The following is a 13,506-nucleotide window of genomic DNA, read 5'->3' on the forward strand; positions in this document are numbered from 1 at the left end:
GCTTTCTTTATTTTTTAATGATGTTACAAACTGTTGATTTTGGTACGTCGTTAGTTTTGGCTATGTTTCTGATTGTTTTTTCTGACATTTCAGCCTCATAATAGCTTCCTTGACTTTCATTGACTTCTCTTTGGTCCTCATGTTGACAGACACCAATAGCAGACTCCAAAGGCAAATGCAAAGCCTAGAATCAATACTAGACATTGACAGCTCTCTTATGCCTGCACAAATGTGATGGAACACACATGACTAACTAGAAACCTGTCAAGCCAATTTTCTAATACTTTTGGTGCCCTGAAATAGGGGCACTATGTATAAAAAGGGTTGTAATTTCTAAATGGTGAAACCAAAAAGTTTGATTTCAAATCCAAACTATTGGAGTATAGAGCTAAAAGAAGACAACATGCTTCCTCTTTCCAATACCTATGGATGGCACTGTAGGTGTGGGATTACAGTGTAATCTCCATTTAGAGAGAAACAAAGATAACTAGCTATGATTAGGGCCAGGAGTGTTTTCTGACCTGACCAGGAAAAATGCTAGGCCCTACTTATGATAGACTAAAGACCATTGTGATGCTCAACCCTTTTTTCCATACACTATGATACATACTCTGCTCTCTCTTTTCTTACCTTCTTTGAAGTCTATGTTAAAATTCACTCCTCATGTTTTGCATCAGATGTATTTTTAGACACTTTGCAAGATAATTTACATCAACTGCGGTGTCCATAGATCCTGGCCCCAGTGCCCCTGTTGAGCCTGCCCAGCCTGCTGCCCCTGCCTCCCCCCCAGCCTCACCACCCCCAGCCCAGGCCCCCTCCCCCGTGCCAGCCTCCCCCGCAGAGCCAAAGACCCTCAGCAGACCAGAGTCGCCCCAGGAGTCATCACCACCTAGTGCCAACGGTAACACAAACATGGCTACTACTCACAGTTGAAGTCTGGTGAACACTGTCTATATCATCCCAGACTAGAGTTTCAAAGCAGCATTTGTAAGCTAAGATTATTTTTTTGGTTTCATATCATTAGTAAAAAGGTAGACTTTATCTGAATGACATTATACTTCACAAAATATTTTCTCTTCCAGGAACAGACCGATCATCTCCTGTGACCCCGTCGACTCCCCCCATGCACACCCCAGGGAAGATGACCACCTCTCAGGTCCCCTCACCCATGGGCCAGTCTCCCCTCATCCTGCAGCCCCTGGCCTCCCCCCTGCAGGTGGGCGTACCCCCCATGTCCCTCCCCATCATCCTCAATCCCGCCCTCATTAAGGCCTCCTCCCCCCTGCCCCTGCTTACCGCCCACCAGCCTACCGACCCCGCTGACACCTCCGAGGTCAAATAGAGCCTCCTTTGCCCTCCCCGCCCACCATCACTTCACAGGGGTGCACCACTGTCCCTAGTCAGTCCTCTCAACAACATGGCTGTCTCCTCTGTCCCTCTAGGGGGAGAGTAGAGTAGACCACCCCCAGAGCAGCTCTGACACAGAGAGACCATGCACCACCATGGTCACCACTCCAACAAAACAACAGTGTCATCTGGCTTTGAACTCATCTAGCCTCTAGTCAACATGACCTGCTGTCCTTCAATATTCACGTATTTGTCAGAAGATTCATATTCATGAGATATACACTACATATGCTACATGGATATTAAGGGCAGCTCCTTTTCAACTCGATTCCATGTGTTTTTTTCGACTCCCGACTTCAGAACTGAGAGTTTCAACTAGAGAATACAGAGTTGAGTGCGTTGTTAGTGATGCTTATACGTACTTATACATTCACCTAGTGATTCTGAAGGGGAACAAACATCATAGTGAATAACTTTTAGGTACTGCATGTTGCTTACTGAGTAGGATGTACAAAGATCAATTTTACTACAGTCGAAAGTATCAGGGCACTGTCTTAAAAAAAGAGAGAAGCAATTGCTGTATAATTTACTATTATCATACCACTGAGGGTTGAAATGTACAGTGCAGTAATAAAAAACATACATAGTTTATATATTTCCAATTGAACATTTCGTTTCTGAGAGGTTTCTGAAGTATATTATACCATTGCCTATCATGTAACACCCAGAGAGGGAGAAACTTGCCTGCACAATGTCACAAGGCTGTTCCTATAATTTCCATACAATTACACTAAATTACCTAAAAAATAATATTTATTTTACTATAAATGCCCCCCCCCCCTTCCCCATACTACCCCTAGAGGGACAGATAAATGAGGCTAAGTGAGTAAGGCTTCAAAATGCAGATTTGAGATGTTGCTACTGTGAACAATGGTGACTAGAACATTCCAGATGTGTGGACTGGTCTGTTTGAGAAGTTGATTGGTTGTGTTCTGTGATGGCAGTCTTTTGTGTTAGCTTTTATGGATGAGCTTAGGTGGGGGAGTTTTGTCGGAAGGTCTTATGAGATTATTTAAAGAGGACAGTATTTACTTAATTTTTTCATGTGTATTTGTCCCGTTTGTAACATGCATACCGTAATTGTGGCCACTTTTGAAAAATTATCTCTAAAATTGACTTGAGCCAGATTCCGTAGACAGATATCATCAGATCTGGGACAAGCAGTCCTTGAATTCCACTGTTTCATTTTAATTTACAAATGACACATGGAGGGTCCAGAGCTCTGGATTTTTTGTTGAAAGATTAGAATATCAGAATACTTGATCCTACTTGACATGGTAAAAGTATGCTTGTATATGATGTACGGTCTGCACACAATGAAGTAGTCTTTTTTTTTTTTTTTTGCAGAGCAAGGAGGAGTAGGTGTATAGGTTGAAAGTAGGTGACATGAGGGGATGTAGGTTGAAAGTTAGAGCCATGACTTTCCTTTGGATGGATACCCATGCCAGACATCTCTGTGTATTGAAGGATAATAGTTTAGATCATATCCAATCAGTCTCAGAACACGGCAAGTGTCACTGGCCCAGTCTGTATTTAGACCAACCTTTTTTGCATCCAGCTTGAATATTGCCCCTTGTCGGTGTATGTTATTTTATCTTATTTATTCAGTTATGAATGGGGATGGGGTGTTGGGGAAGTTGGGGAACTTGAAGCAAAGTTGGGAGCAACTGCTTTCTGATCAGGTCCTCAGATCCATTGCCTTATGTAAGAGAAATCAGAATCACACTGCATTCTGTGCACCAACACAACACGATGACGTGGTGTTCCCTGTTGAATGGGCGTTTAGTCTTTTTGTAAGCCGTATGTTAATTTGTTGTACTGCATCATTAGATATATCTGGAGCTAATTCTTGAATGAACAGGAAATTACATGAATATAATGTGTATATATATATATAAAAGGTAATGTACTTTTTACAATGTAATAAATATAATGTAAAGAAATTGGTTTGCTTTGTTTGTGCCATGTTTCATATTGAGTGAGAAAGAATGTTTTTCTCCATGTAGAATAAGATCCACTCCAGGATCTTGGGACATTTCACTTTGTTGTACTTACATTTTTGTGTTAGACCTCTGGTCTTATTCCCACAGTATTTAAAGGAATGTTCCGCTTCTTTGAAAATTGTTTCTGGTTTGGTCTTTACTTTGATTGTGTCTCCTGGTGAAAAAGACCCCGTACAAGGCCCCGGTTTCTAGCCGTCCTCTACGGGATAAAAAACTCTTAGTTTGAAGGTCACCTACCTAACAGGACGCTAAAAGTGATATTTTAGGCTAGTGTCGATTAGATTCACTCCACTGTTAACTGTCTCCGTCCTATTGTCTTCCCTGCTTCCTCTTTCCACACTATGCAAACATACACTCACCGGCCACTTTTAGGTACACCTTGCTAGTACTGGGTTGGACCCCCTTTTGTAGCCCATCTGCTTCAAGGTTCGACATGTTGTGCATTCAAAAATGGTCTTCTGCATACCTTGGTTGTAACAAGTGGTTATTTGAGTTACTGTTGCCTTTCTATCATCTCGAACCAGTCTGGCCATTCTCCTCTGACCTCTGGCATCAACTCATTCATTTTCAACTCATTCATCAGTCATCAAGTCATTTTCGCCCAAAGAACTGCCGCTCACTGGATATTTTCTCTTTTTTGGACCATTCTCTGTAAACCCTAGAGATGGTTGTGCATGAAAATCCCAGTAGATCAGCAGTTTCTGAAATACTCAGACCAGCCCGTCTGGCACCAACAACCATGCCACGTTCAAAGTCACTTAAATCACCTTTCTTCCCCATTCTGATGCTCGGTTTGAACTTCAGCAGATCGTCTTGACCATGTCTACATGTCTAAATGCATTGAGTTGCTGCCATGTGATTGGCTGATTAAATATTTGCGTTACCGAGCAGTTGAACAGATGTACCTAATAAAGTGGCCGGTGATTGAAATAACCCACTAAAGACTTGCATAACATAAAAAGCCCCAATAGTTAACGACAGCTCTAATCTTAACGAGTGCAAGTTGTTGTGGTCGTGGATAAGTTATTTATCGCTAAGTATACCTTTACCCAAAGAATAGATATTCTACCAGATGGTAGATATCTCTGGGGCTAGAATAACCATTCAGATCCTATAATGCGTTATAAGCCTAATATATTATGTAACAAGGAGGGTATAAATTCTTAGGTGACTGAAAAAAAAAAGTACTTTATTAAATTTAGAAAAACTGTTGCTTTAATTGCAGGTTAGATCTTTATTTAGGCTTAAAGTGTTACAGCATAGCAAAAAATGTCAAAATGGATAACAGACAGTAATACAAAAATGTTAAAAGTTGTTCAAAATGGTCTCTCTGGAACAATGATCCTCACCTTCTTCTTAATAGCGGTGAGCTCTTCATCATCTTCGGAGGTTTGAGTCACCCGAGTAGCCACGCTGCTACGCCTCTTGAGAATGGGTTTCGGTCGATAGTAGGTAGTCTCGGGTTCAGGCTCTGACTCCAGGATTAGGCCTCCGGGTGGGGTCATCTCCCTGGGTGGTGACGTAGCTTTGCTGTGCTGTTGAGGGGACCTTGTCTTACGCCTATTGGCAGTCGGAGCGTCGCTTGTAGCCTTTGGCGCCATCTCCTGTTCTTTAGATTTCCTTTCCTTTGTTATTCTGGCCCCGCTGGGCCTGAGCTGGTAACCTTTGGTATGGTGTTCAGGTCAGGGAAAGGCCGTATCGGCGACAATTGTAGTTTAGTTACATGTCTTCCTTCCTTAGATACGGAGTAGTCATATTTTGGGAACCATTCATTCTGAAAATCCAAAACACACTTGCGGACCACTCCAATCCAACTAATATTATGACTGAATCCCTCTCTGTAGACTGTATCTGCATTATTATTTTGTTATGCTGTAATGCACTTTTGCATTTTCCATATCCATATCAATTTTACAAAATGCTAAAGTGGATTACAGTGTAGGCAACTGACTTAGCATTTTTGTTAATGTAGACAGTCTTCAGAGGGAATGTGATGTTATTTCGTTTGGCATGTATGCAAGGTGTTTTGGACATACTTCCAGAATGAATGGGGCCCAAAATATGACTCAGATCTAAAAGAAGGAAAATATGTAACGAAAACTGTCTGGGCAAATCAACTACAGCCAAGGTCAGGGCCAAACCAGGAACACTTTTTAAGAAGGTGGAACATCCCTTTAACATGATCGCTGACTGTGCCGTGTTAGTTTGGTATAATGACGAGGGCCAGGAGTTTTATATAACCAGATTATCGCCAGTACGCTCCTAGCGTTTTTACTGTTCCGGATATGTGGTCAGGCAATACAGATAATAGTAAAACAAAAATAAAGTTAAATGTAGGATTTAAAGTAATAATGACTGTTAGGGACATAAAGTAAACCAACAGCATAGTTCATGAATAAGTTAATTCTAAAGTGTTACTCTTAAATATTAGTGATGTATCAGTAAACACATGGTGGAAATCAAAGCTGATTCTGTGGTGTAAAACATCTGGATTTTTATTTCAAAGCAGAATGAGAAACACTTTTTTTTCTTAGTAAACTAATCGTATCAGAAACTACAGAGGGATTCTGGCCGAAAAAACAACCGTCAAAATTGTCGTCTTTGTACATGGAATGTAAAAACAATAACAGTAAATAAGGAATAAGAATGACAAGCCTTGGGGATTAAGTTATTCTAGTCTAAGAAGAATGCAATATCATAAAAGGAGGACAGTGTGATGTAATTTGTTTACAGTACTTCACTCACAAACAACATTTTTTTTACGCCTTCCGAGGCTTTTCCATGTCATCAAAAACACTTACTTACAGCACCTTCCGGCACACTACTGTATCCCAGCTGCAAAAAACAAAATTCAGTTGAAATACAACTGCAATCGATAAAAAAACACCCCAAAACCAAGCATATTTTTTTCAGGCTTGTCTTCCTTCACTTGGCGTCCAACTTGGCCATTTCCTGAAGGTATATTCCGATGCTCTCGCTGTCAAACAGTACAAAGTAAATGTTTTTCAGGGAGGAAGTTGTCGCAGACACAAAATGGTTGGAAATGGCCTTGAGGATCAGCTGGGCTGCTGTTTGCTTTGGGAATCCGTTCCTACGCAAAGAGAGAGACAGATGTGGCTTTGGTGATGTGTGGGGTCAGTACAGATTTTCACCTGGGACGAGAACTAACTTAAATAATAATGTTCACAAAAAAGGAAAATAAAGGTAGTCTCAATGATGTGACGCTACCATGGGAAGTCATACAAGTGACACTAACTTCAGGCTAGCCATCTCTGCTGGAAGTTGCTCTCCTATTTCGTGGCTATGCCATATCACTGAGTCTACCTTTTAATAACAGCGTTGTTAATGGCTTTAATTATGGCTGGGATTCAATCAAACCCTTAGCAATGTTTATGCAGTGTCTATACTTACCAACTACTGCGCAAGCATGTAACCTTCTTATTCTGAAACCGTGAAGCATTTACCTGTGTGGGGAGTCTACCAGGTAGTTGGTACCAAGTTTACCTGTGAGGGGAGTCTACCAGGTTTTATAGTGCCAAGCCTTTCTGAAACTGTATTTGACCATTGTGGCGTAAACATTGCTATGGTGGCCTCTACTGAATGCCAAGAGTCATAATTCAGTGGGCTCACCGGCCGGCTGGAAGTGAGGGGAAGGCCACAGACTTGAGTTTCTTCTCCTCTGCGGCAGAGAGACAGTTTTTGACTGTCTTCTCCAGCTGGTCTTCACATTTCTCCGAGCCCCACTGAGGGATGTTGCAGTGGATCACAAAGCGGGCCGCCATCCCATTGGCCTGGCTCACTGCAACTACAGGAGGAAAAAACAAAACACATGTACTCTCTGGACCTCTGTAAACCCACATGGAAGATCAGTATTAATGTTTTAGAGTTTACAGATTCATCAGCGGAAAGTTGTAGCATTGTGCATTGTAGATTTTTGGGGAAAAGCATGTTAGGTAATTACATTATTTTCAACAGTAATTTTGTTTTTCTTAGTTTCATTCTCTGACCTCTGTCAGCATACTAGTCTGTATCTGAGTCCCCATACCTGATGCTACCTCCAGAGGTCCCTGTGCTTTCCTCAGTTCCTTTACCGCCTCCAGGAACTCCCGCCCCCCTGTCTTCTCCAGAGCATTGCCTATACACAAAGAACAAACAGAAGGTAAGAGGTCTGGGTCTGGCTTTCACTGTTCTTAATATAAACTGACAAGCATGTGTGGCATCCTCACCCACTCCTTCTTTGAGGTCAATCTCTGCATTTGTGGGATTGATTATTCCTTCCACCTTGATTGTTCCAATTTTGCTAATTTCACTCTCTGTTAGGGAAAGCTGTTAAAAAGGACAAAGGGTTACAGTTGCTATAACTAAATTACCATGTTTTCTGCAACTCCTTTACACATCGAAAGTGATCCATTTACCATCATTCTAGTTATGACAAACCATGCATATTTATTTTGTTTATCCATTTTTTTTATTTTCTATTATTTATACAGGTAAATCCCATTGAGGAAAAATCTCTTACAAGAGAGACCTGTTCCAAGGGTGGCAAAAACATCACTCCAATAAGAGTTTAGGACAAAAAGGGCCAATTAGGGGTTTATGTTAGATGTGATGATTGAACATTTTACCTTTTGTCCAAGGAACAGGCTTTTCGCTGAGAGGATAGTGAATCCATCACCCGGTCCATCTTCCACTGTTGAGTTAGCTACCACCTCTTTGTCATTTTCTGTGCTCTTCTGTCCAAAGAACCAAAGACTATGTAAGTACAGTAGACTTTACATATGCTGCTTATATCAGTACCAATACATAGTAGTTAACATACATTTTTTAAAAACAATTGAAAGCACACTGACCCTTGGCTTGCGGCCTGGTTTGCCTTTGCCTTTTTTGGTGGTGGGTTTCTTGATGCTTTTGACGCGCTCCGCCCTCTTCTCTGGGACGGTCATCTGAGTGTCAACCTTCACTCTGCCTCCCCTCTTCTTGGACAGCAGCTCCGGGTGAATACGTGGCAGGACACCTCCATTTGATATGGTCACCCCTCGCAGAAGCTAAGAGATGGCACAGAATATTGTATGCATTGAAGTACAATATATCATCTATATTGGTTAGTTACTTCAAGGGGTAAAAAAAAAAAAAAAAAAAAACGTCTACTCGATTGGCTGTCTACACACACACTCGTAGAAGCTACAAGAAGGCACAAAATATTGTATACCTTGTTCAGGCACCATATGGAGCCCCGGACCATCAGCACCGGAGCCCCACAAGGCTGTGTGCTCTCCTCCACTCTTCTCCCTCTACACCAATAGCTGCACCTCTAGCCACCTTTCTGTCAAACTCCTGAAGTTCGCGGATGACACAACCCTCATTGGATTAATCTCCAATGGTGATGAGGCCACCTACAGAGAGGAAGTTGACAGCCTGGCTTCCTGGTGCAGCCAGAACTACTTGGAGCTGAACGCCCTAAAAACTGTAGAGATGGTAGTAGACTTGAGGAGAAGCCCTCATCATGTGTGACTCCCCAGTTAACATTGTGGAGTCATTCAGATTCCTGGGGACAATAATTTCAAAGGACCTCAGGTGGGCGGAGAACATCACCTCCACCATCAAGAAGGCCCAGCAGAGGATGTTCTTCTTGGAGCAGCTGAAGAAATTCAACATGCCGCAGAAAGTGATGGTCGAGTTCTACACGGCCATCATTGAGTCCATCCTCAGCTCATCAATCACTGTCTGGTTCGCTGCCTCCACTGCCAAGGACAAAGGCAGACTGCAGCGGATCATTCGGTCAGCCGAGAAGGTCATCGGCTGCAACCTGCCATCTCTCCTGGACCTGTTCCACTCCAGAACCAGTAAGAGAGCAGGAAAGATCATCGCTGATCCTTCCCATCCTGGTCATCACCTCTTCCAGAGACTTCCATCCAAAAGGTTCCGGTCAATCAAGACTAAAACCTTGAGCCACCTGAACAGTTTCTTCTCCATGGCAGTGGGGCTCACAACCAAGCCCCCTGCCTCTCACTGACTCTGGGACTTCCACCCCCCCCCCCCCACCCTGTCACACAAACAATGCACTGACAGTGTAATTTATAATTATTTAAAATTATTCTAATTTATAGTGTACATGCCCCACAACCATTTCTTAGCCTCTAGCCTCATTGCCATTTAGTCTCACACAGCCTACAAGATGTACTGTTCTGCTGCTCTTTATTTGTACATTTGTACATTTGTTACTGCTATTTTGTTAATATTTTGCTATTTTGTAAATTTCTTGTCAATATTTGCTATTTGTTTTTTATGTCCATGCACCAACCTCACCAAGTCAATTTCCTGTATGTGCAAATATACTTGGCCAAATAAAAGAATTCTGATTCTGGTGTAATTAAAAAGTCCATGGACAGTTAGACAAAGGGATTACCTACATAATTATAGTTTCATGTATACTGTGGACAGTTTATCTCAATGTCCTAACAGCTTTTTTTGGCCCTTTTCAAGAGGAAGTATACTGTATGGTACCTGGTTGAGCTCCTCATCATTTGCGACTGCCAGCTTGATGTGCCTGGGGGTTATTCTGCCTTTCTTGTTGTCCCGTGCTGCATTTCCTGCCAACTCCAAAATCTCAGCTAAATAAAGAAAGGATGAAATGCATCTTTAGAAATAATTTGTATACATGTTAGATATCATCCATCACTCCTGTGTGTGTGTGTGTTTCCCCATCCAAGTGTAGCACCAACCTGCCAGGTACTCTATGACGGCTGCCATGTAGACGGGGGCGCCCATGCCGATGCGGTACTTGTGGGTCCCTGTGCGAAGATACCTCATCATCCTCCCCACGGGAAAGATGACCCCTGCTCGGGCGGACCGGGACAGCTTGGTGGTCTTCTTCTTCCCGCCTCGGGCTGACATCCTGGCTCAGATGAGTCTACTTGTGAAAGAGGTGGACAGATTATCATAGTGTGTGATCGCAATTTTGCATAAACTGCATACTGTATGTAGGCTAATAAGCTGAAATACACAGGCATTGTTTTACAATAACCACTTTGTTTCTGTCCTAAAATGAATTCAGTAATTAAGATGATCATCTTCCTGCTCTTAGGCAGGCTTATATTTCTGCTGTTTGACATGAAGACGTGTGTTTGGCAGGTGTGCAAATGAGACAGAATTAAAGAAATGAACATGTGTGACAACATGTCAGTGGCATAAACAGGCCTCTATGCATTTGCAAACAATTTAGAGACACCACTGAATATTCCATGAATATCCATTCACTTGAGCATCTTATCCGTCTGCAGATTAGATCAGTAACTGAATGAAAACAAGCAAAACCCATCTTGAATACATATCATTGTCATATACTATGGATAATTAACTGAAGATATTCATATTCAGTATTATTGATAAATGCATTGATTGATGCATGTTTCTCCCAGGTAAAGTAGGAAGGGTGCTTCCCTAGAGGTAAACAAACTCCACAATACTGTAGTCCAGACGAAGTACAGGCCGCCGTGGCCTGTACAATTGTAGAAATTAACTGCCTTTCATAGGCATTACATAATATGCATTCTGTATCCTCGATTGCTCCCGTGCTGTTGAGAAATGAAAAACAAGGACAACGCATCTGATCGTGCCACCTACTGTACAGTGCAAGACTGCAAGGAAATACTGTTGTTCAGTAAATGTTTTCGGTGAAATAAGACGTCTAACGGTAAATATCCAATATGATAACTATATCAAATGTAGATTCCGGACGGAATATGTACAGAGACGTGCATTGGTTACAGACGCGTTATTCTGCAGAGTAAAAATAGACTCGCTGGTACGTGCATTTTTCCGATAGGCTGCGCGTATGGAAGCAGGACTATGCCACCTAACTAATTAAGGGCCTCGCTTGACTGGGTCGCTTGTCCAGACATACGTTGGCTATTGTTTTCAAAGAGAAAGGTCTGGGACATCGGGCCGTAACCTTTCTTTTAACTGTGTCCCTCCTCTGCTAGAGCGCAACCCCCATTTTGTTTTCAATCCATTGAATGTGTAATCTCATCAGACATGGAAAGTAACGTTCCTTTCGGAGACGCAGCTCGCCACGAAATGCATAAAGGCGGATATGCGCGAGCGTGAAATTCCCCAAGTTTGTACCTGTTTGTCCTCTTTTACACGAATCAATGCAGGCCTGAGTTTTCCTTTGCGATATCCCCGAGGAATGGTTGTATATGTTTTTTTCTTATTCGCTGTCCTTGTGCATATCCTGTTCCTAAAAACTACAGCCACAACCACCGTACAATCGTCGGAGGCAGGCTCTATGCTACTGATGCTGCAAAGGGGAAAAATTCAGTCCAGGGAAAAATAGAATGAAAACGCCCCCTCAACATGGCTTCAAGGGGTGAAGAATGTTGGTTGAAAGGAACGCGATGTGCTTGAAGATAGAAGGCAATGTATGCCCAGATGTGCTTTTAACCTACCTGTTTTGGAATTATGTAAATCATAATTCTGTAGGTACATAGACACTGTTTCCAGCCTGTTGTCAAGGCCACTGTAGGTCAAGTTGCACTACATTTATTGTATCTGTTAATCCTTAAAAACTTTTTGCATTTTTTTCTTTATTATCAATGTTTTAACACAGCCAATCATTAAAATTACAGACAAAGACAAATTCGTAAAATGTTCACATGAACACTTCTTTGCAAGATATTGAAATTGTTCTGAAGAAAATATGCTCCTGGAATTATTGGGATGAGGGAAACTTCCAGTCTATAAAAAATTAATGAAGGCTAAACCACATTACAAGTGTGTACATTAAAGGGAAATCAAATTGGACTTTGATATCAGATAAACCAATCAGAACACTTCCCTCTATCTTTGAGCTGTCAAAGCCAATAACTACATGGAGGGTCATCACAGGACTACTTTTAGTTCTATTACATCGCCACATACTCACGTTACAGCACAAATCATTTCTTAGTCACCGACCAAGATACAGTTTCAATGTTTATGTGAAGGAATAAAGAATATTTAACTTGTCTTACATCCAATCATAGTCTAGGTACGGTGTTGGAAAGGTTGTGAGTTGTAACTAAGACAGCATCCGGTGCTTCAATGTCTGTTTGCACTAATGCTATGTGCCTTTTTCCTCAAGGTCAAGTGTGTTCCTGTCCCAAGGTCAATGGCTTGCTAGAGGTCAACTTCTTGGTCTTCATGAGTGACCCCAGCCAAACCATGAACCCCCCCTGGCTCTACATCACTGGCACCAGTGTGGTGCCTCTGCACTGGCCTTCTGTTGTTGTTATGACATGATATTGTATGATATTGTATGATATTGTACGATATTGTATGATATTGTACGCACCTCTGCTGATGAACCCCCCTCAATCTAAACCTCAAAAGAGACATGCCAACAAATTTCAAGCTACATGTAAATCACCTGTGTCTCTTATGGTTTTTATCCCCTTATTGGAAGCTTGATAAACTCACACTCATACAATCGTTAGGAATGATAACAAAGTTATCATGAAGACATTACGATTTTAACTGCTCTTACTGCTAGGAGCTCTTAGTAAATGAGCGACGCAGCCCACGGCCCCTGGCGTGGTAGGCCTATTGTTCCATTCCAATCGTGCATCCTTTCCAGCTCTTTCACATTGATGATCTGACAGCCAGCCTAACTCTCTTTAGTCTTAAGATTAGTTAATCAAATAAATGCATTTTTAGTCATGCAACTGTGTCTAATGTTCAATTTGTTTTTTTTAATATTTGTTGTTTTCTACTTGCAATGGGAAGATTTGAGGTTTAACAATTGCATTTGACACTGTCATTGTTTAGTAAACTGTCCACAGAGAGCAGTAAAAGACCATTTTTGTGAAATCTGTCTCCAAAAATGTTCTTAATTATTATTGGACCATAACAAATGATTGTACAATGCAGTTTGACACTTTTTAAGCTTGAGGAGGTGTTAGTCTTTTTTAGTTTTACAATTTTAATGTGTAAATTGTGAAAAGTTCATGAATGAAATTACTTATAGTGGAGACAGCATACTCCACAGGGAGGTTTTGTCTCTCCTGCTTTCACTTGCTGTCCAGTAGAGGTCAGTGTCTGCATGTCTCTTGTGTTATTC

The 13,506-nt window shown here is 41.7% G+C and overlaps 2 protein-coding genes across 9 annotated transcripts in view; one reads left to right on the top strand and one right to left on the bottom strand.

The window, feature by feature from the left end:
* Positions 1–3,348, top strand: part of gbf1 (golgi brefeldin A resistant guanine nucleotide exchange factor 1) — a 71,357-nt gene extending 68,009 nt beyond the window's left edge. For 6 of the 7 annotated variants that reach the window (XM_083695784.1, XM_083695787.1, XM_083695785.1 and 3 more), the window contains exons 39-40: positions 731–901; positions 1,083–3,348. In XM_083695784.1, coding sequence (XP_083551910.1) covers positions 731–901; positions 1,083–1,342 — 431 coding nt within the window. In that variant the 3' untranslated portion in view covers positions 1,343–3,348. The remainder of the gene's footprint in view (positions 1–730; positions 902–1,082) is intronic. The other variant, XM_083695786.1, reaches the window with a different exon arrangement.
* A 2,539-nt stretch (positions 3,349–5,887) lies between these two features.
* Positions 5,888–11,679, bottom strand: macroh2a2 (macroH2A.2 histone). 2 transcript variants are annotated; one of them, XM_083695093.1, is made up of 9 exons: positions 11,535–11,679; positions 10,133–10,320; positions 9,915–10,021; positions 8,261–8,455; positions 8,036–8,140; positions 7,637–7,736; positions 7,456–7,545; positions 7,041–7,215; positions 5,888–6,501 (listed from the first exon to the last, which is right to left on the bottom strand). In XM_083695093.1, exons 2-9 carry the CDS (start codon positions 10,302–10,304, stop codon positions 6,336–6,338), a joined length of 1,110 nt encoding a protein of 369 aa, XP_083551219.1. In that variant the 5' UTR covers positions 10,305–10,320; positions 11,535–11,679; the 3' UTR covers positions 5,888–6,335. The 2 variants fall into 2 exon arrangements, with proteins under 2 accessions (XP_083551219.1, XP_083551218.1); XM_083695092.1 differs by having other exon boundaries at positions 8,036–8,143.
* Positions 11,680–13,506: the final 1,827 nt, after the last annotated feature.

Source organism: Argentina silus, assembly GCF_951799395.1.
Source record: "Argentina silus genome assembly, chromosome: X".
Taxonomy (NCBI): domain Eukaryota; kingdom Metazoa; phylum Chordata; class Actinopteri; order Argentiniformes; family Argentinidae; genus Argentina; species Argentina silus.